This window comes from Brienomyrus brachyistius, chromosome 17 (genome assembly GCF_023856365.1).
Source record: "Brienomyrus brachyistius isolate T26 chromosome 17, BBRACH_0.4, whole genome shotgun sequence".
NCBI classification, from domain to species: domain Eukaryota; kingdom Metazoa; phylum Chordata; class Actinopteri; order Osteoglossiformes; family Mormyridae; genus Brienomyrus; species Brienomyrus brachyistius.
Window position 1 is genome coordinate 5,503,546 of NC_064549.1, and position 20,634 is coordinate 5,524,179.

At 48.8% G+C, this 20,634-nt stretch overlaps 2 protein-coding genes across 5 annotated transcripts; both read left to right on the plus strand.

Annotated features, from left to right (window-relative positions):
• The first annotated feature begins 2,113 nt into the window (after positions 1-2,113).
• psmd8 (proteasome 26S subunit, non-ATPase 8) lies at positions 2,114-5,391 on the plus strand. The gene is made up of 7 exons (XM_048981677.1): positions 2,114-2,266; positions 2,689-2,761; positions 2,873-2,975; positions 3,110-3,275; positions 3,745-3,845; positions 3,927-4,038; positions 4,424-5,391. The coding sequence occupies exons 1-7, from the start codon at positions 2,156-2,158 to the stop codon at positions 4,559-4,561; spliced, it is 804 nt and encodes a 267-aa protein (XP_048837634.1). The 5' UTR covers positions 2,114-2,155; the 3' UTR covers positions 4,562-5,391.
• A 6,190-nt stretch (positions 5,392-11,581) lies between these two features.
• spred3 (sprouty related EVH1 domain containing 3) lies at positions 11,582-20,541 on the plus strand. Of its 4 annotated transcripts, none has more exons than XR_007383101.1 (7): positions 11,582-11,821; positions 13,606-13,771; positions 13,871-14,039; positions 14,426-14,487; positions 14,604-14,765; positions 17,158-19,715; positions 19,768-20,541. XR_007383101.1 is itself a non-coding variant. In XM_048980986.1 (6 exons), the coding sequence occupies exons 1-6, from the start codon at positions 11,811-11,813 to the stop codon at positions 18,178-18,180; spliced, it is 1,593 nt and encodes a 530-aa protein (XP_048836943.1). In that variant the 5' UTR covers positions 11,582-11,810; the 3' UTR covers positions 18,181-19,746. The 4 variants fall into 4 exon arrangements, 1 of the variants encoding a protein (XP_048836943.1); XR_007383100.1 differs by having other exon boundaries at positions 19,820-20,541; XR_007383102.1 differs by having other exon boundaries at positions 13,623-13,771; positions 19,820-20,541.
• Positions 20,542-20,634: the final 93 nt, after the last annotated feature.

Here is a 20,634-nt window from a genome sequence, read left to right on the forward strand (position 1 = left end):
CAGTTGTTAGGCCCAAATGTACAGTAATTAGTGTAAATAATGTGGGCCATTTCTATCGGACCCCCCTATAATGACTTAGCCACCCCATTTCATAAATCTCTAGTGGCTCTCCTGATTTACGCTACTTTGAATACTTTAAACAGACGGCAGCTGACTAGTTAGCAGCCAGAAAGTCTCTGCTACTGAAATAGCTTTAATACTAATGAACTGATAAATTGATTTTCTGCTGCGGTGCTCAGCAGAATCTCGCCCAGGGCACCAGAGCACCCAGTGCTAACACACTTTAGAGGGGGAGTGTAGCGTCACAAGCTCTGACTTTCAGGCACATACAGCGATACCTTAAAGGCAGGAATTCTCTATCACATACAGAAGAGCAAAACAAATAAAGGTCCTACTATCTTCTTTTGACTTTTGTGCCAACTTCCCTGGAAAATATGATTGCTGCCAGTGTATCCTCAAACATAAAAACGCAGCCACATTTGCAAAAACTACGCCATCCTATCCCCACATATGCTATACAGTTGGTGTCTCCGTAACTGGCCACAGAAACAATGACTCACTCTTCTCCCTGCCAAGTCCCACACCACCATTTTCCATCTTCCTTGGCTTGAAGAGACACAAGCACATACACAGACTCTCTCTCTCTCTCTCTCTCTCTCTCCAGTCTTTCCTCCCTGCACAGAGACTAAGAAATATGAAAACACTGCAGATAATTATGTCATTATACTTGCATATAGATTTGAAGTGTTTTTTTTCTAACCATTCAAAATTATTTTCCCATATGTGTGTGTGTGTGTGTGTGTGTGGGGGGGGGGGGGGGGGGGGGGGCTGGGATGGGCGTGGTGATTTGCCAGATTCCCCCATGCACTCCTTGAAAAGAAACGCAAGTACAGAGTCAAAGCGTCGCACTCTCCTGTCCGCTGTGACTCACGCAGCAGGAATGCGGAGGGCTGGGCAGGAGTTATTAATATCTTCTTTTCCAGGGTCCGCGAAATTTCCTTCAGCACGGTCGGGGGGACTTGTTAGCTATATCTTTTCAGAATCTTTACAACATGACCCTATTAGGAGTTTTCAATCCGATCATTTCTTGTCTGCGTGCGAATTTCTGCGCAAGCGCTGAGTTTTGAGGAGCGTCGGGCGGTGGTCTGCGGATCTGGACCCTCTCGCACCCTCTGCTCTCGCTTTTTCAGACTTAGCAGACGTTTCGACTGATTTTATGTGCCAAAGGGTACGTGTGCTGAGTCGTTAAGAAACACTGCATTGCAAAGAATTTCTCAATGTTGGAAATTGGACTGATTCCCCCAGTAGCTGCTTTCTGCTTTTAGAGCGAAGAAATATTTTTATTGCATTTTAAGTACATTTTCAGTGATCTAATGCTGTACTTTTTTCGTTGATTCTCTAGACCTGCAACGATGACAATACTCGCTGGAAAGTAAACTAAATGCTTTGGCTAAAACTCTTGCAAATGCTTTCCAAAGAAAAACTGTAGGAAAATAAAGCAAAATGCTTATGACATATGAAGACCAGGGTGCTTAAAAACGCTGTGCGCGCTGGACCGGCCCTCCGTCCCCCCGCAGGGAACACCTGGGTGTCCCCTGATGTCATCAGCCTCCCAAGATGCCGGAGCGCCCTCTGATGGCGCATTGCCGCACTTGGGGAATGGCGTCATTACAGAGATTGTGTGCCCGTTATGACCCGAGCCGTTCGGTTTACACTTGCTGTGTGCAGAAGAGTTTTTGCTCATGGCCATGCTGAACTCATATCGAGTAGTTACTGGTGCTGATGGTAGTTTTTAACAACATTTAATTTGTTCCCATTTTTCTACAATTAAACAAGCTGTTGCTTCATGTCCTCTTCGTGTCACTACTTGCTACATGTAATTAATTCACTTTTGGTTTCTGACTGTAATTAAACTACATTTAATCTATAAATAATGCCAGCCGAGTGGTCATAAAGTGGCGTGTTTAAAGTTAAGGGCTGAGCATTATGACAAACATCGTAAAATTGTAGTGAGTCAAACGACGAAATGGACGAAAACGCTTTAGGCAGAAGCGTACAGGTCGTCTTGGCGACAAGCGATATGACGCTGCCGACGTGCCGTAAAGCGACGTGCCGTTAACCAGCCTGCCGGTGTCGCGTATTTTGCAGAATCACCATGGCTGCCGCGCTGAGAGAAACGGTGGGGCTATATGAGACGCTTAAGGCTGAGTGGAACAAGAAAAACCCCAATCTGAACAAATGCGGCGACATTCTAAGCAAGCTCAAGGTAGCGTGGTGCATATGGTTTTCTTCGTCAACTGAGAAGGGTAGAGTAGCGTTCGCTAAACGGCCGATTTGGAGGTTGGCTTGCTAGGAGGCTAATGTTAGCCGAAGCGATATCTGGCCATAATAGCGCTCAGTCCGTTCATGATTTTGACATTTAAATATTAAAATATCAGATAAATGTGGTGGGTGTCCACAGGTTTTTATCATGATTTATGCACTTCACGAGTCTATTGCCAGCAAAGCCCAGATTTTGGATATTTTAGACGTGTTGTGCTGTAGCCTGTGTTTATAGCATCAGCCATACTTAATAATGTTAATCGATCGTGCATGTGTGTGTCAGTCCTAATGTTGTAGCGTTGATGATGAACGGGCGAAGTGGTATTAAGAAAACGCCGGTCTTTCGCGTGTAATTCTTCTCCCTAGATTTCTTTGTTGGAGCTGAACTTTTTGCCAACTTCGGGGAGCAAATTAACGAAGCAGCAGCTCATCCTGGCCCGTGAGTCGCCTGCCGTCGGGGTATACTCTGGTGTTCGTAAAGCCGGCGCTCTGCCTGCCTGACATCAATTGTATATGGTGATTGAGGGGCATGTCTGAATGTGTCTTGTAGGCGATGTGTTGGAAATCGGGGCACTGTGGAGCATTCTAAAGAAAGACATCCCTTCCTTTGAAAGATACATGGCACAGCTGAAGTGCTACTACTTTGACTACAAGTAAGCCCATCCTATTCCTTCCATCCCATTGACTCCTGCTTTCCCTGTCCTTCCGCTTGCCTCTGAGCCCATCCTGTTCCTCCATATGACTGTAAACCTTTCCTGGTCCTTCATTACTGCCTTGTCCCTTGCAGAGATGAGTTGCCAGAGTCGGCCTACATGCACCAGCTGCTGGGCCTCAACCTCCTCTTCCTGCTGTCCCAGAACCGGGTGTCAGAGTTTCACACAGAGCTGGAGAGGCTCACTGCCCGCGACATCCAGACCAACGTGTACATCAGGCACCCGGTCTCCCTGGAGCAGGTGACTGCTGGACCAGTCCTGGGACAGCTCCCTCATTTGGAGGGGGTTGGGATTACAGTTGCTCATCAGCTACTGCACTCACTGTCATTAACAAGTTGACCACATCAAGTCATTAACAACCTCTCCACATGAACTGATTGTCAAGCGTCCCTTGGCTCTGTGGGCCTGCCAACTCTGTGGGCCCTTCAGTGACACACAATAACTTTATTATTTTTCTTGTAGGATTACTATGCCAATTTGTAAAACACAGCAAAACGACAATAGCTAGTTTGAGGGTAGGTTTTCCTGGTTCAGTACAGGGTTATTCCCCCTGGTGGCAGGGCTCTGAAGGGTTTTAATTAGATTACTGTAAATTTAGAATAATTAAGCCAGCATGGAATTATGTGGTACTGGTGGAAATAATCCTTGTTTGGATGAAAACTGAGGGCTCTGATACAGAGGGTAAATTTAGGTTGTGTTTGTGTTTCAGTACTTGATGGAGGGGAGCTACAACAAAGTGTTTCTGGCCAAAGGGAACATCCCTGCAGAGAGCTACACCTTCTTCATCGACATTCTGCTGGACACCATCCGGTGAGTCTCCGGCCCTGCCGGGCCACAGGACCCCGGGGTATGCGAGTGTGCCTCGACGTGACCACATTTGTTTCTCGACAGAGATGAGATCGCGGGCTGCATCGAGAAGGCCTACGAGCAAATCCAGTTCAATGAAGCAGCGCGAGTCCTGTTCTTCTCTTCCTCCAAGAAGATGACGGACTATGCCAAGAAGGTGAGCCCCAGAGTGTGCCGCCTCCGGACACTCTTGGAGTCTTGGTGACGAGGAGATTGTGCTTTTCCATTTTTAGTTCTCCCACTGGTTTTTTTCCACTGTCAGCCATAAAGACCAGATGCTATAATTTGGTACCCTGAGGGGTAATCTGCACTCGGCACCAGCCTGTATGCCTTGGCTTCTTCTGGAGGTCAACTGTGATGATGTTGAGTCTAGGGTCAAAGGTCACTGATAGCCTATTTTCCATGTGCAGGGAGACTGTTTTTTTCTTATGCCTATCTATATGCCTTACTAAGTGTTGGGCACTGACTCCATCTCTTAGTGCCACCTGTAGGTATACAGCTGCACCATCTCATCTCCCCCCCCCCCTCCCTTCCATTGACAGAGGGGCTGGACCCAGAATGCCAGTGGGTACTATTTGTTCAGCTCCCAGCAGCAGAGGACAGAAGAGGTGACCATTCCCTCCACAGAGCTGGCCCAGCAAGTCATCGAGTACGCCCGGCAGCTGGAGATGATTGTGTAGTGGGGGTGGGGGTGTCTCACATACACACATGCGCACACACACACACACACACACACACACACACGCTCACACACATACACACAACCGGCAGCATGTTGTCCTGGTCCTGCTCTGTTAGACGGGTATAGTGGTACAGTATTGCTGCGTGGACCACATCAAAACCTTCAAATGTTTCTGCCCTAGTGCCTGAGTGCGAGACAATGTGGCTGAAACGTCAGTATGTGAGTGATGTGTCTAATTTTCCACATCACAGCCAAGTTCCCCATTTCTGGAACCATGGATGCACCATCCACATTTTCTGAATGGCAGCTGTAGGCTTGTGTTATATCGCTCTAATATCAGGTGTCTTACCTCTGTCCCCCCAAGCCCGACTGCCAGGGTGGTGGTCCGGCCTCCTGCCCACCACAGTGCTGTCGGCTGGCCGGCCTCACCTACTCTTGCCTGCTGCGGCGGCCTGTGGTTGTGCTCCATGCTCTCTCTAAAGCATTATCTAGAGCAGTGTTTCTTAACTCGGTCCTTGGGGACCCCCAGACAGTCCATGTTTTTGCTCCCTCCCAGCTGCTGGGAGAGAGCAAAAACGTGGATTGTATTGGGGTCCTCAGGGACTAGGTTGAGAAACGCTCATCTAGAGTGACTCCAAATCAGTGCTTCTTACCTTGTATCCTAGCAACTGGCAAAGGGAATTGTGGTCAGAGTTGGAGGGTTTTTACATATGGTCGTTTGTGTCTGTCTTCTGCTCCAGATGTCCTTTCACACACACCTTTATTTCTGTGATGGTTACCGGACTGTAATATAATTGCACAACAGGAAAATAAACTTTTTTTTTTCCACTTTTGAACTCCTTATGTATTTTGTCATGTATATGCACTTAAGGTATATTTCTTGAGGCAGAAGTTACAGCCTTCAGTTTGTAGTGATCTTTTTATTTGATGACCTGGATTTCACAGCCGCTGGTGAGTCCTCGCTCCTTTAAGCTTCCCCTTGAGGCTCAGCAGAAGGTGGCAGTGGTCACCATACACACACACACACACATGGGTTGCCCCAGTAGTTATGCCTCAGTTGGGGGAGTGCACATGTTTGTGAGTGGCTGTAACGATGACAGATGTTCAGCAGATACAAAGGCAAATTAAAGAGGAAGATACATACGGGGCGGCATGGTGGTGCAGTGGTTAGCACTGTTGCCTCACACCTCTGGGACCCGGGTTCGAGTCTCCGCCTGGGTCACATGTGTGCGGAGTTTGCATGTTCTCCCCATGTCGTCGTGGGGTTTCCTCCGGGTACTCCGGTTTACCCCCACAGTCCAAAAACTTGCTAAGGCTAATTGGAGTTACTAAATTGCCCATAGGTGTGCATGTGTGAGTGAATGGTGTGTGAGTGTGCCCTACGATGGACTGGCCCCCCATCCTGGGTTGTTCCCTGCCTCGTGCCCATTGCTTCTGGAATAGGCTCCGGACCCCCCGTGACCCAGTAGGATAAGTGGTTTGGAGGATGGATGGATGTATTGTACATACAGAAGGAAATGGCAGATGATGTTTACCTTTTGAAAACTAAAATGAGACCGTAGGTGGTTGAATGGATGAATGCCCAGGTGTGCCTCCTGGCTGTTCCTCTAAGCTGAAGAATGGGTACCTGCCTGGGTGGGGCGTAAGTTCTCTGGAAGGGTTTGGCAGAGTATGGATCTCTCACTGATTGATGATGGTGGGCAGTGGTGCTTTGCGATGGTGCCGGCATGGGATCTGCACAACCAGGAGTGGACCATGGTGGATGTCTGAGTTCAGTAATCAAAGGTGGAAAGTTCAGGTCCTGAAAGTACAAATCCAGAACAAGGTTTTATTTCAACCAGCCAGTTGAGCACTCTATGACTCTATATTAAACTTGTTGGCTGAAAGAAAATCTTGGTCTGGATTTGTACTTTCTGGTGCTGAACTTACCCCCTCGGTCAATAATGTCCTCCTTGTCCACTTTTCCTTGTGTTTGCTGGATTGGTTTCTTTAGAAGAGGTCTGTCTGGATACTCTTACTTCTGTGGGGTGTGGTGGAATTGGGGCTGAACTCAATGTGGAGGGGCCATTTCTGTGCGGTTGCTGAAGTGGTTGTGGAGCTCATGCAGCAAACCGTAGGATAAATTCCACCAGTTCTGGGCTGGAGATAGGCTCCAGGGATGCAGATATCCAACCTTTCTCCAGTAGCAATGTTTTTCCTGACTGTTCAATGTGAGTGTCATCATTGGGTCTGCTCTGAGCTCCCACAACGACGACCTTATCATTCCCAAGCTCCTTTAGTCTAGCCTGGCTCTCTGAGTGCACGGGATCCCTCAGGATTAGCAGTCACCAAGAATCCTGGCTTGCTGTGTTGGTTCTTGAGGTTCGGGCTCTCCCGGCTTGCCTGCAAAGGGAGCTGGCTGCCCTCCAGCAGCTTGGTGGTACTATCGGCCAAGGATCCCTCGGTCACAATGGACTGTGTTCCTGTCTGCGCCTATCTCATTGATCTCATTGGAACTTGTGGCTGTGTGAGCTTCCTGTTGTCTTGAGTGAGGGCAGGGGCTGCAGCAGCGTTGGCAATTAATACAGGCACATGGTTGACTGAAGACCTGCCAGAGGATGGCTTTGGCACAGCTGTAGAGGGGTCAGCTGCTGGGGCCGTTGGTACTTTATCTGCATGTCTGGTGAGCTTAGCTTTGGCTTTGGCTGCTTGGTAAGTGGTGCTGGTCTTTGGAGGCTTGGCCTTGGTTGCTTTCCTGAGGGACGGTGTCCCTCCCTGCCAATTCATGTCTCATGAGGACATGCTCAGCTCTTGGTTCTTGAGTAACCTATAAACATGGAAGAGCAGATAGCCCACAGCAGGCTTTGGGCTGAGAAAAAGCAACGGCATTCATATAAACACTATTGGTATCTGCCATTTACATCTATTTTTATGTGAATCTCAGCTGATTATAGGTCAAAGTCAAAGACTTCTGAGACAGTGCAGCATTACTGCTGCTGTCATTCGCCCTGGCCCAGTGTCCATCACCCCTTGTGGGAATAACATTAGGTTCCTTTGGTAGTGACACTTCCTGTATGCTCTGGAAAATAGCCTGTGGCTGTGTGGGGCTAGTGAGAGAACTGAATCTAGTGTAGTGTTTCCCAAACCAGTCTTCAGGGCACACTGGACGGATCCACATTTTTGTGTTATCCCAGTTCCCAGCAGACCTATAAGGTATTTAGAGCTCCTGAAGGCTTGGGTCAGGTGTTCTGTGAACTGCAATAAAACAAAAACTGGATCTTTCCAGTGTGCCTAAGGGACTGGTTTGGCAAACACTGGTGTAGTGAAATGGATGTGGTTGGTATTTAGGGTGTGGTTTGTGAGGTGCGGGTGTCCAGTTCTTGGGGAGCTGTTAGTTTGATGGGTGTGGCTAGACTTGGGATTGGATTATTTAGGTGGGTGTGGCTACTGCAAAAGAAGAGCTAGTGAGATGAGTTTGACAGCTACAGGTGGGACAATTAAGCCAGATGTGCTTGGGAGTGGGGTTAAGGTTAATGAGAAGGTCTGGCTATACTGATATACTGCATATAATGCAGTTAGTGACAGGGGTGTGGTCAGTGGCTGAGGTGGTCCTAAGGAGAGGTGCATGCATTATGGGTAATGTTGGTTCTAGGAGAGGAATAGGCACTGCAGTGTCACCTTGTGACGTGTTGATGGCTGCTCCTCCTCTAATAGGACCCCACTCTTCTCTTGTGAGGTTTGGCTTTGCAGGTAGATGTCCATGTCTAGAGCAGCATTTTTCAACCAGCGTGTCTGTCTGTCGGTCTCTCCCTATCTATCTATCTATCTATCTATCTATCTATCTATCTATCTATCTATCTATCTATCTATCTATCTATCTGTCTGTCTGTCTGTCTGTCTGTCTGTCTGTCTGTCTGTCTGTCTGTCTGTCTGTCTGTCTGTCTGTCTATCTATCTATCTATCTATCTATCTATCTATCTATCTATCTGTAAATTACATTTATAGTATATAAGTTATGTATTATGAATTAAATTATAAATTTACTTTAGGTGGCATAGACAAAGAAAAGACCTTATATATAAGCCGCTTTTTATTCAATTAATTGTCCAATAGACTTAAAGCACACTTGTCACATAATCAAATGCTTCTGAGAATAAAACTGCCCCACAACTGACACCTGTTTGTGGACATATGTTCGACGCTTTGCAAACTGCCCTGTAGTAAGACAAAATCTTTGACAAATTTTTAGAAAGGAAATTTTAAGAAAAACATGCTTGATTCTGAACCTGAAGTTTCACATCGAAGGTAAGAGCAAGTTAGTAGTATCTGTTGATCCATGATATACGCCGGATGTCATGGCAGAAAAAAGGCTGGGATTCACTGGTCTAGAAAGGGGCAGTTTTCTGTATCTTTCATGAGATAGAAGGTCAGAGTTTCCCAAAAGAAGTGATGCTGCTTTATTGGCTTTGCTCCAGAAAGGCCACAGGAAGCTTGACAGCTGTTACTGCTGGAAACGTGTGGTTCCTTCACTATCAGAGGAGCAAAAGGAGCCCCAGAGTCTAAGAGGCATTTTGTATCTGCATCACTGGAGGAAAGCCTGGCTCATTCAGAAGAAAGTCTGGCATGGTATGGAAGAGGTTAGGGGAGCTTTGCCCTGAAGGGGGTGCTGTTGAGGGTGTCCATGCATAGCTCCTGATTAGAGTACATATTGCCCATCCTCCTTTACTTCAATTTGCTGAGAAAGCAAACATCATTAGTCTTCAAACATACCTCCATATTCCTATAAGCATCCGGTTAGGCATCTAGTTATTATTGGTATAAAATTGGCTATTCAGTATGAACTATTAATTTATGATGACATAATTTTTGTCATCATAAATTCAGAGATTGAACTGTAATTTTTCAGTTCAATCTCTGCATGGTTATACAATACGTGTGCTGCTAGCTTTCCCGGAAGCATGTGATAGTGTTTTGGAGCAATCGGTATCCGGCTGTAGTTTTTTTTAAGTGTACCTTTGAATCCCTTAATGAGATTTTGCCAGCTTTTCTGCCTATGCGATATGAGATGTCTACAGCGGACAGAACCAGGCTATCAACAGTTTCTTGACTCCGCTCTCCATCTCCGTGTGGAGCATCTCCCGGTCCTGTTCGCTGATTAGATTTGGGAATCCGTGGCGCTTTTAGCGCGTTGACTTCCTGGGTATTGATCGCGTCTACACTTGCAGGAATATCATCTGAACTTTGGGTACAACAAATGTGTCTTTGCTAAGGCAGTACTTCTGAAAAGAATACCTCTAATGCATCGGTAATAACCCCATAAGGAGTCTGCATCTCCTGCTCTTTTCCCTACAAAGTCGTACGCACTCCTGCCATCACAAGTTCGGAAATAAAGGAAATTCCGGAGCGCTAACGGATTTATGTCTTTCCGTAGCCGAGTACAGTCAGGGTTGCCAACATTGGTCAGCTGACCTGCGAGAGATTTTCAGTTCGAGAAAAGTCTGCAGGCACGTGCACATGCACGCATTTACATGGAGGCCTATGTAAAGGTTTTGTTATCTTGTAAATAATCCGTCGGATTTGCAGCCTAAGCCAGCGCTTTTGATGTAGCTAATTTTAGGTTTATATTGGAATGATATATTTTTACCGGAGGATTTCTTGCGTGAGCGTGAGAATCAAAAAGCGTGAGTGTCACGCCAGATGCGTGAGAGCTGGCAGCCCTGGTAGAATTCATTGGTAATTCGTTGCTTTTTTAAGTGTACCGACTTCGCCAGTTTACCTTGATATAAAAGTATTTTCCGGTAAATCCGAAAATTATGAGGCAGTATAAAGTATCCCGCTTCCATGGACCCCCTTTCCCGTTACTTTGCCGCACGTCTTTGAGGGCTGCAGGGGCCTGTTTCTCTGAGTGCTGTTAGCGGGACTCCATGCCAGCCTAAATGACGCCTTATTACTGCTTATATTTTTCTAGTGGGCGGCTAATTGTTGTTATCATTGTTGTTATTCACATTGCAATATCTTGGCCGTTGTTTTAATTAACCGAAACGTTATTTCCTAAGTTCGAGTGACAACATTATATGTAGCCAATATATTTGAATTATCGATACCATCGTCTGATAGTTGACGGGTAACTATTGCAAATACCTTAAACTGTACATTTGTTCAGCGAAAAGAGGTTTAATTTGTAATTATTGTAGCAATGAGCATTCGGCATTTTGTCCCTGTGTAACAAACGTAATTTATCGTACTCGCATTGTGCTTAGACTGGGTGACATTAACCTGGTAGATGTAAGACAGTTGTTAGGTAACTTGGACTTGAAGTGTCCGAGTGCTCCGTCTTGCATATAAATGTGAATTTCAGATAAATGGGGGGCATAAATACCAAAAGCAATAACGGTGAGATTAATAAAACAGAATAAAAACGCCCAAATGAAATTTATTGCGCGAACGCGTATCGGCCCCGGGCGCAGGCGGAACTGTCCGTGGTGCTGAACGCTATTGCCGGTCGCCTCTGGAAGACGGGGTCTGTGGGCACGCTGTCTGCCCCTCATTTAGTCACGGACATTGCCTTTGTCACGGCAAACTCTAGCAATAATTCTTGCTAAACTCTCGGTACGGTAAAACATGCATCCAGGACGATTTGACCTGTCTTCATTCCAACAAAGTCCTACACAAGTCATGAGGGGGACGTGCATGCGGGTCGGGGCACCTTAAGTATACGGCGTTGGCACACAGTGAATGGCTTGTGTTTGTGAAAAATGGTCGTATCAGTGGGTCATTTATGTTTTGCCGAGTGTCTGTTAGTAATGTGTGTGGTTGGATCCGCAAGCGTGTGAGGTGTGTTTTTTTAGGACAACCAACGGTGGACCGACCTAACCCTTGCTCTTAATCTAATGGCATCTATGTGTGCGGGAACAGGCGCGCGATCCAGTTTAAGGGTGGTCAGATGGGAACGCGGCAGGTACAGGGTGTGAAGAGAAGGAGCAGGGAGGGAGTGATTGAGAGGGAGGAAGAGAGGGAGGGAGGGGGAGGGAGGGAGGATGCTGCCGCTGCTGCTGGCGGAAAATGGCCGCTACAACCTCAAGTCCGTCCTGGTGCACCGGGAGGACATAAGGGTGGAGAGAGAAGAGGGGAGAATATGAGGGTCTAGGAGAGAGAAGGACCGAGGGAAAGAAGAGCGAGCGCGTGAGGCTGTGCCGGGGAGAAGGGGGATAAAAGACACGAGACCCGCGGGGGGGCAGCAGGCTGGAGGCGGCGGGCGACACCAAGCCATGGAGGGCGAGTAAGTTCTTGCTTTTCCCCTATTTTAAGGAAAAATGGCGTATAAAATCACACCGCAAGATGAAAACTGCTGCCTTTTTACCATTGCTGCCACACGTTATAGTGATAAACACGCCGGCGTAGGACGCACGTAGAAACAAACGTTATTGCGCGGTGTTGTACGGATATTTCAAACCCCGTACTCCATATAGTCACAACTGTACGCGATTAAATATTTAAAGATTATTCTTCTGAATAGGAGCTACAGTTTAAACAAGGCTACACATTAAACCCGTCATTGGTGTGTCAGCCAAGCAGAGAACTGGTTTAGGTTATTCTCCATTAAATACGCAGGAGGAGACAACAGATATAGTCACCGAGTGCCGTGCAGTGGTAATTTAGTCCATTATTAAAACAGTTAACATGTGAAGAATGATGGAGAAATATGTGAAATATGGAGAGTTTTCGGAAAGCATCGCAATAAGCACGACGTGCAGGGACGCGGGGCTGAGGGCTGGCCAAGCCGATGTTTTCTCTCAGGGCGTCTTGGCTTTCATTATGATTTTTAAAGGCAAACTTTATGAATGAAATGTGATATTTCTCTCCCTCTCAACCCCCTCCTCTTTTTCCCCTCTCTCATGTCGCCCCCTCCCCCAACCCCCTTTCCTCCAACCATTCTCGCCCCCAGTCTCTCTGGTTCTATCTACATCTTTTTTTTCCCGACAGGAATACATTTTATATTGACCCATTCTGATTTTTATTGTATTTCATTCATAAAATGTCCACTGCTGGGGTTTGTGTGCGGAGCGAGCGATGGGGCGCAGAGATTGAGCCTTTTGTGAATAATTATCACAATTCCGCTAATTGTGCTTAATCTAACTTATGTTATGATGCGCTTTCTCGCCGTTCGATGGTCTCCGGATCTGATGCGGCAGATCGGGCCTGGTATGGGCGCGTTCATTGATACACTCATCCTCTCCTTCCTCTGTTTCGCCTCTTCGCTCTCCTCCATCTCGCACTATACTGCACATATTTCGGCTTTACGTGACACATCGCGATGCCTGTTTATTTTCCCCGAGTGGCAAATCTGTTTAGTTTTCTTTCTCTTTCCTCCACCTGTTATTCTTTTGTGCTTTCTAATCACACGATGTAGCCATTGATCAAACGTTATTATTTGTGTTATAATCGTGAAGCTGAAAGAGATGTGGTCACATGACCGTCCATTAAAAAAAAACCGCGCCGCTTGCAGCCATTGATATCAACCTGCCTCACTGGCAACACGCATCGCAAACATTATAATCATTATAATCAATCATTATAACCAGACAAGATGAACTGGTTCGTGCAACCATGTTCAGGGAGTTCAGTGTCGTCGGTAAAATTGGTGCGATGTATTTTTTGTACTTTAGGACATAATTAATTTCATTATGTTAATAGAAGGTTACGAAATCTTATAATTTTAAGGTGACAGAAATCTGTGAAAACGAATCTGTAGAAAGTTCCCAGCAGTTTTGGGATGGATCAGGTTCCTGTTACTGCCTCTTTGTAAGTAAACTGCATTGAAATATAGTGTTTGTTTTAGCTGCTTCTTCTTGTCTTTCTGAGTTTGTGTAAGTCACAATCTGGTTAAATAACTTTTATTTCAGTATGGGGGGGGGGGTTACTGGGGGAAACAGGGTTTGTTGTGTTTTATCTGCAGTTTTAACTGAATGGTTTTCTTCAGCCTGTCTACTCCTATACTCCTACTGTGTGATTTCTTCTTCTGATGAATTTGCCTCGACACTTACACTCTCACTCCCCTAACAGTGTGCGTGTTCGTGCAGTGGTGATGACGCGTGACGACTCAAGCGGCGGGTGGGTTCCCCTGGGGGGCGGCGGCCTCAGCCATGTGATCATCTGCAAGGGGCGGAGCCCAGGCAACAGGGGGCGGAGAGACTACGTCATCCATGGGGAGCGGCTGCGTGATCGAGCAGTGAGTGTGTGCGTGTGTGTTACGCCCTGTTGTTTCGTCTGATCGGCGCCCCCTAGGCTTCTCTGTGGCCTGTGCGCTGACCCTCCCTTGTGCCCGCAGCCGGTGCTGGAGTGTGCGGTACAGAAGGGCCTGGTCTATAACAAGGTGAACCCAATCTTTCACCACTGGCGTGTAGAGGACCGAAAGTTTGGCCTGACCTTCCAGAGTCCGGCCGACGCCATCACATTTGAACGGGGACTCCAGAGTGCCATCGAAAGACTGGACAGAGGTATTACACTGAGAGCAAGACAGCAGGGGCGTTGGGTCCAAGCATCCAGCCACTTCCTAATTCCAACAGAACGGGTTCTAAACACTGACTGTACTTATAAATACTCACAAGAAAGCTGAAGTGGTGAGTGCTGTGTTTATTAATGTTCAAATTATGAGATTACAGCAGCTCTAAACACTTGACAGCTTAATAAATAAATATCCCAAAGACCCCTTTGAAAAGAAGCCTTTTGGGTTGATAATAATACTGGGGGTGGGGGGTTATGCAGAAGAATTAGAGTCCTTTGGAATTTCTTGTTCTTTTTTATTTTGGAGGTGTTTATTTTTAAACACCAGTGCTGCTCTGTGAGCATAAACGTCATTTTCCTCTTTTATCTTGCCTTTCAGAGTCTGAGTCTCCCTCGTCCTCCACACCAGAAGAGGGCGACACTGAGGATGATGGCCAAGCTGTAAGTGTCACTGTCTCCCTTAGCAGAGCTGAAAATGGTCCTCCCAGGGTGTATTAGTCAGCCCCCTCCCCCATCATCGGTACATCCAGCATGTGTGTTGAATCTGTTTGTGTCAGTCTCACACAGACAGTGAGTCGTCCTCCAACAGCAGGAAAGAAATGCTACCCAAGTCCATCACCATAGTGACCAGTGAGTCGTCGGCTGGCTTTGTGCGGTCTGCTGCTGACGAGTTGGGCTATGAGTCCGGACCCACAGCACCCTCCCAAAGCCCTAGTCAGGTAAGGGCCTTATCTCTTTGTCTCTGCGTGATGAGCTAGAAGACCTGCTTTATGACATCATCAGTCTGCGTCTGGCTGCTGCGAGGTCGGCTTAACGTCTCTGGGTGATGAGCTGAAAGACCAGCAATTTGACATCATCTTTCTGCATCTGTTTGCTGTAAGGTCGGCTTAAAGGCTCCCTTGCTGAAAGACTGGCTTTAGTGACTTTTTGATAGTGAAATCTAGCCCCTGTCCTGCTATTATAGTTAGGGTGTAAACAGCTTGTATGCACAAATAACTGGTGTAGCAATGAAGTGATTGTCAATGACAGAGAAATGGCCGTAATCAAATAGCAAAGTCCATGGGGGTGGAGGGAAACTCAGGTGATGAGGGTATGCCCCCCCCCCCAATGTGTGGGTGCTGTTTCCAGACACAGCAAAAAAAAAAAAAAAGAAGCTGAACGTATTTCACCAAGTTTTGGTGCTTTTTGTCAATTAATTTTATTAAAGCTGCATTTTTTTTCCGACCATTGTTTTCACATCGTCTGCACATTTGTGAGGATTTCAGCAGTGGTGGGGCCTGAGAGCATAGACTGAAATGTATCGCTGTCATTGTGTTACACACAACGCAATTACACTGACGACTTTGAAAAGCCAGTGCAATTACAAACATGAAGCAAGCAATATATGAGGTAAACAACGCACAGAAGAATTTAACTATGCATAAAAGTAAACATCATGCCAAGGTAGTCAAACTACTAAAGAAATAAATTATAGAGAGACTGACTATGTAAACAATAACATTAAGTGCAGGACTGACGGGTGACTATTCATCATAAGCTATTACACAGATTTGCATACTGTGCAATGTTAGTCTTTTCTGTGCATCTGCAGTGGCCCAAATTCGTGCTTATTTTTACTGCCCAACGAAAGCCGCGTGTGTCCGCTTTTTGAGGACTGTGACTCTTTACTGTTGATAGAATACACCCACTCTCCTCTGCCTACTGACAGCGTATGACATCTAATTGACCAATGAAAAGATGTTTTATGAAGTCATCTATTTAACTAGCATTTATGTTTGTACTGGTTACCATTTGTAGTCATGATGGTTGTTTGTCTGGATATCTTTGTATCATGATAGTTAATATGATGCAAGATTAGCTTGTGTCTTGTCGACACTAGCATGGTGTGGCAGGGGTTATAAGCACCAGGGATTAGAATTTGAATTTAGAGAACAGTGGTCATTGTTGACACAACCACAGCACACAGTGCACAACAATGAAATGGGTGCTCAGCGTTTAACCCATATGTGACATCATGACATAGCAGGGGGCAGCTAATTCAGCACCCGGGGAGCAGCGCTTGGGGCTGGTACGTTGCTCACGGTACATCAGTGGTGCCTTGCTGGTGGGGGATTCGAACCTGTAACCTTTCATTTGCAAGTGCGCTTCCATAACCATTAAGCCACCACTTAGTCTCTGCCACAGCTCACTGCATGTGGAGTTTGCATGCTGTCCTCATGGGGTTTCTTCTGGTTTCCCTCCACAACCCAGAAATTTCCTGAAGTTACTTGGCCTTTCCAAAATGCTTGTGTGTGTGTGACCGTGTCCTGCCATTGTTGGTACCCTATCCTGGGTTGTTTCCTGCTTTGTGTCCATAGCCTGTTTGCAGAAAATGGACAGATGACACTAACATGACTGGCTTACTAACAAAGTTCCATTTAAAATATTAACCCTATATGTGTGAAGGCTGTTTAATGATAGGTTTCTTTTTGCGGCGCTAAGGCTGTTTCATTACATTTGCTTTAGGTTTATTTTTAAAAGTAGTTTCTGAGAAAATGCTTTTTTCATGCTCCTGCAATAATGGATTTTTTGAGATACCTGTTTTTCACTGGACAACCACATTATATGAGACGTATCCATTTTTGGGACTTAGAGTTCGGTTGTGGGATGGTCCTTGTGGGAAAAAAAACTCGCTGAACTTGCCTGTGTGGGTGAGAATAGTTCTGTGGTGCCTTTTGGATGGTAGGAGGACAAACAGCTGGTTGCTGGGGTGGGACTGGGTCTATAGTGATGTTGATTTAGGCAGTGCACTTTGTAAATGCTCACTGGCTGGGAGTTGTGTTCCTATGATGTACTGGGCTGTCTTGGTGACTCGCTGTAGAGCTCTGTGGTCAGCCTTGGTGCAGCCAGCACATGGAGCTCATCATACGATATGTCAGAAGGCTCTTTAAGGTGCACCTGCAGTTTCTGGGCTATGTTTGCTCTCCTGTGCAGCTTGAGAGTGGTCAGCCGATGTCCTGTTTCTGCAGTTGACAGTGATGTTCCGCAAAAGTCATAGAAGTTCATTAAAGAAGCAGCGTACTTTGATTTCTGGGCATCTCTCCCTAAATCGCTATTTTTTTTCTTAAACAGATTCACACTCGGCCTGTACAGCATCAGCCCCCCCAGGGAACGGCTGTCTTGAACCCCCCGGCACCCCCACCTCCGCCCCCGGCCCCTCCTACCCCACCCGTGCCTCATCCGGTCCCCACCTCGCTCTCCCCTCTGTCCCCCACCTTCTCGCTCCTGGAGGAGGGCGATCTGCAAGGCCTAGACCCCTGCAAGGACCTGTGGGGCTCGCGCGGCTACGAAGATTACCGGCGAGCCGGCGCCACCCGTCCTGGGGGCGGGGGCTTCGGGGGGGGCCTGGCTGGAGGCATCGTGCAGGACAAGTCAGAGCTGTGTGTGGTGCGTTTCGACAAGGAGCTGGCCGGGATGGGCGTGCCTGGGTGCGAGGTGACCATTAACCTGGACAGTAAGGGCAGCCACCGGCACTCCTCCTCCTCCCCCACCTGTGGCTCCACGCCCACAGCGTCCAGCGCTCCTCCTGGGGCTGGCTCCCCCCAAGACACGGGCAAGGGCTCGCCATCCCCCTGCTGCATCCACACCTCCTTGGCCACGCCCCGCTCACGGACTCGGAAGAGAGGGGGGGGCGGTGGGGCTGGTGACTGCGGGCTGGGCTTGTCAGGCTCCGCCTCCCTGGGAGGGGCCGTGTCCCCTGAGGACGAGAGCCCCTGTCCAGCGGCATCGTCGTCCTGCTCGTCGCGCTGTGTGTACTGCCGCTCCGTGTTCAGCGCCTCGGAGAATGGGCGGGGCCGCTGCCGGGATGCGCCGGATCCGGTGCTACGCTGCCTGCGCCAGTGGACCTGCGTGTGGTGCGCCGAGAGCCTGCTGTACCACTGCACGTCGGACTCGGAGGGCGAGTTCTGGGAGCCGTGCTCGTGCGAGGACTCGCTGGGCGGCCGGCCCCACCCGCTGTGTTGTGCCCGCTGGGCAGCGTTGTTGGCGCTCTCGCTCTGCGTGCCCTGCATGTGCTGCTACCTGCCACTGCGCGCCTGCCTGCGCTGCGGGGAGCGCTGCGGCTGCTGCGGGGGCCGCCACAAGGCCGTGCGGTAATGCTGGGCTCCCCGGGGCCCCCCCCCAAGAGCCCGGCCTGCCCGTTACCCATGGGCCCCGGGAGGGCGGGGGCTGGGGGCACAAGGACGTGTAAAACTATTTAAGAGGTTTTTAATTTAAAAGAAAAAAAATAATCAAAGGATGTTTATAAATATGATTGTTAATCATTATTATTGATATTTTTATTCTATTTTATTATTTTGACTGTTTGGCCTTTGAGGCCACAGCGGGTGGATTTTGACAGATTCATTTAGCGGTTAGCATTTATTTTTGTATTCATCCAAAAGACACTCTCCCGTCTTACCTCTAACTTACTCTGTTGTACCTCAAGTCCTGGGGGGTGGGGTTACCGTCTGGCAGACTGGATACTCAGTGTGAGAGTGCGGGGGGCGAATTTTTTGGCAATGGACCATAATGGTTTTGGCTAAAGAGCAAAGGAATGACTATAGATGGCGTAGGTTCAGAGGTCTGATGTGGCTAGAGGGGGGTGCTGCTTGTTAGAGAAAGTAAGCGGCCGGGCTAGTGACGCTCGTGGAATGTGCCTGATTATGGGGGGGTGTGTTGTAACAAGGAGGTACCCACCCGGTCCTGTCGACTCAGCTCAGCATCTCTGTCTCTTAAAACGATCCTCAACACTAGCTGTCACCAGAAAGGGTGGGGTGGAGACATAACTCACCCGAATCTTTGGGACTAGGGTTTGATTGGCTAATAATGTCACTTTTAAAATGACCCTTACCCTCCCCGTCATCACTGGGAACGCGCTCTGACCTGCAGACGAAGAGTAGGGGCAGGAAACCTGGAACAACAGCAGCTTGCAGAGTAGGGAGGGAATCCATCACAGCGGGGCGCGGAGGGCGAGGCGGCCACCACCCTAACGCCCGCGTCCTTCACAGCGGGGCGCGGAGGGCGAGGCGGCCACCACCCTAACGCCCGCGTCCTTCACAGCGGGGCGCGGAGGGCGAGGCGGCCACCACCCTAACGCCCGCGTCCTTCACAGCGGGGCGCGGAGGGCGAGGCGGCCACCACCCTAACGCCCGCGTCCTTCACAGCGGGGCGCGGAGGGCGAGGCGGCCACCACCCTAACGCCCGCGTCCTTCACAGCGGGGCGCGGAGGGCGAGGCGGCCACCACCCTAACGCCCGCGTCCTTCACAGCGGGGCGCGGAGGGAGAGGCGGCCACCACCCTAACGCCCGCGTCCTTCACAGCGGGGCGCGGAGGGAGAGGCGGCCACCACCCTAACGCCCGCGTCCTTCACAGCGGGGCGCGGAGGGCGAGGCGGCCACCACTCAAACGCCCGCGTCCTTCACAGCGGGGCGCGGAGGGCTAGGCGGCCACCACCCTAACGCCCGCGTCCTTCACAGCGGGGCGCGGAGGGCGAGGCGGCCACCACCCTAACGCCCGCGTCCTTCACAGCGGGGCGCGGAGGGCGAGGCGGCCACCACCCTAACGCCCGCGTCCTTCACAGCGGGGCGCGGAGGGCGAGGCGGCCACCACCCTAACGCCCGCGTCCTTCACAGCGGGGCGCGGAGGGCGAGGTGGGCACCACCCTAACGCCCGCGTCCTTCACAGCGGGGCGCGGAGGGCGAGGCGGCCACCACCCAAACGCCCGCGTCCTTCACAGCGGGGCACGGAGGGCGAGGCGGCCACCACTCAAACGCCCGCGTCTGCAGTGCGTCTCCACGGGAATGTCCTATAGGTCTATTCTTTCACACACACCCCCTTCCCGCTGTCCATTAGGAACAGACTTGCTTTTTCGAACCCGGGTGGCCTCTTGTCAGGGTTCGTTTACTTAAAAAATAGCAGACAAAATGGGATCAGTTTCACACAGCGCCTCTGACATGTACAAAACGAGGACCCACACGGTGGTGGACACAGTGACAGCATCCCAGCAAAGACCCAACCCACATCTTAATAAACGTGCCTTTTCATTTATCACAATTTCCCAATCCGGTCTTCGGGGACTCAGACGGTTCACATTTTTGCTCCCTCCCTTCTCCATAGCAAAAATGTGGACTGTCTGGGAGGGAGAAAAAAAACGTGGATCATCTTCGGGTCCCCGAGGACCGGGTTGGGAAACACTGATTTATCGGATTTTATTTCCAACTATGTACCTGTGTACAGTTGACTCCGTTCTCCTTCTGCCAGTGTGTATACTTTAAGATGTTCGTATTTATTGGTTCATTTGCGAGTAATCAGTGAAATATGAGCTGTTTGTTCCGTTATGGAGTATTTATTGGGATCCTTGTTTAATCTGAAGGTGGCTCCTGTTTTCTGTGCTGTCAGTCTACTCACGTCGTGCTGCTTTGAGGTGTGACATACTGTGGGTTTCTATCACTAATTAAACCCTCACTCTATATTTTACCGGCACTTTTGCTCTCTTAATTATGACCTCAGGTGTGTCTCTCCGTCTGTGGATGCAGGTAGGATTCCCCGGGCGAGAGAGCGTCCGCTAGC

What these genes read in the sequence shown, in the direction of transcription:
- psmd8 (XM_048981677.1), top strand. Translation starts at nt 2,156, where the DNA reads ATGGCTGCCGCGCTGAGAGAAACGGTGGGGCTATATGAGACGCTTAAG. An exon ending in GCAGCAGCTCATCCTGGCCC is followed by an intron (nt 2,762 to 2,872) that starts GTGAGTCGCCTG and finishes TGTGTCTTGTAG; the next exon opens with GCGATGTGTTGGAAATCGGG. An exon ending in TGCTACTACTTTGACTACAA is followed by an intron (nt 2,976 to 3,109) that starts GTAAGCCCATCC and finishes TGTCCCTTGCAG; the next exon opens with AGATGAGTTGCCAGAGTCGG.
- spred3 (XM_048980986.1), top strand. An exon ending in AGCGGCTGCGTGATCGAGCA is followed by an intron (nt 13,772 to 13,870) that starts GTGAGTGTGTGC and finishes TTGTGCCCGCAG; the next exon opens with CCGGTGCTGGAGTGTGCGGT. An exon ending in CTGAGGATGATGGCCAAGCT is followed by an intron (nt 14,488 to 14,603) that starts GTAAGTGTCACT and finishes TGTTTGTGTCAG; the next exon opens with TCTCACACAGACAGTGAGTC.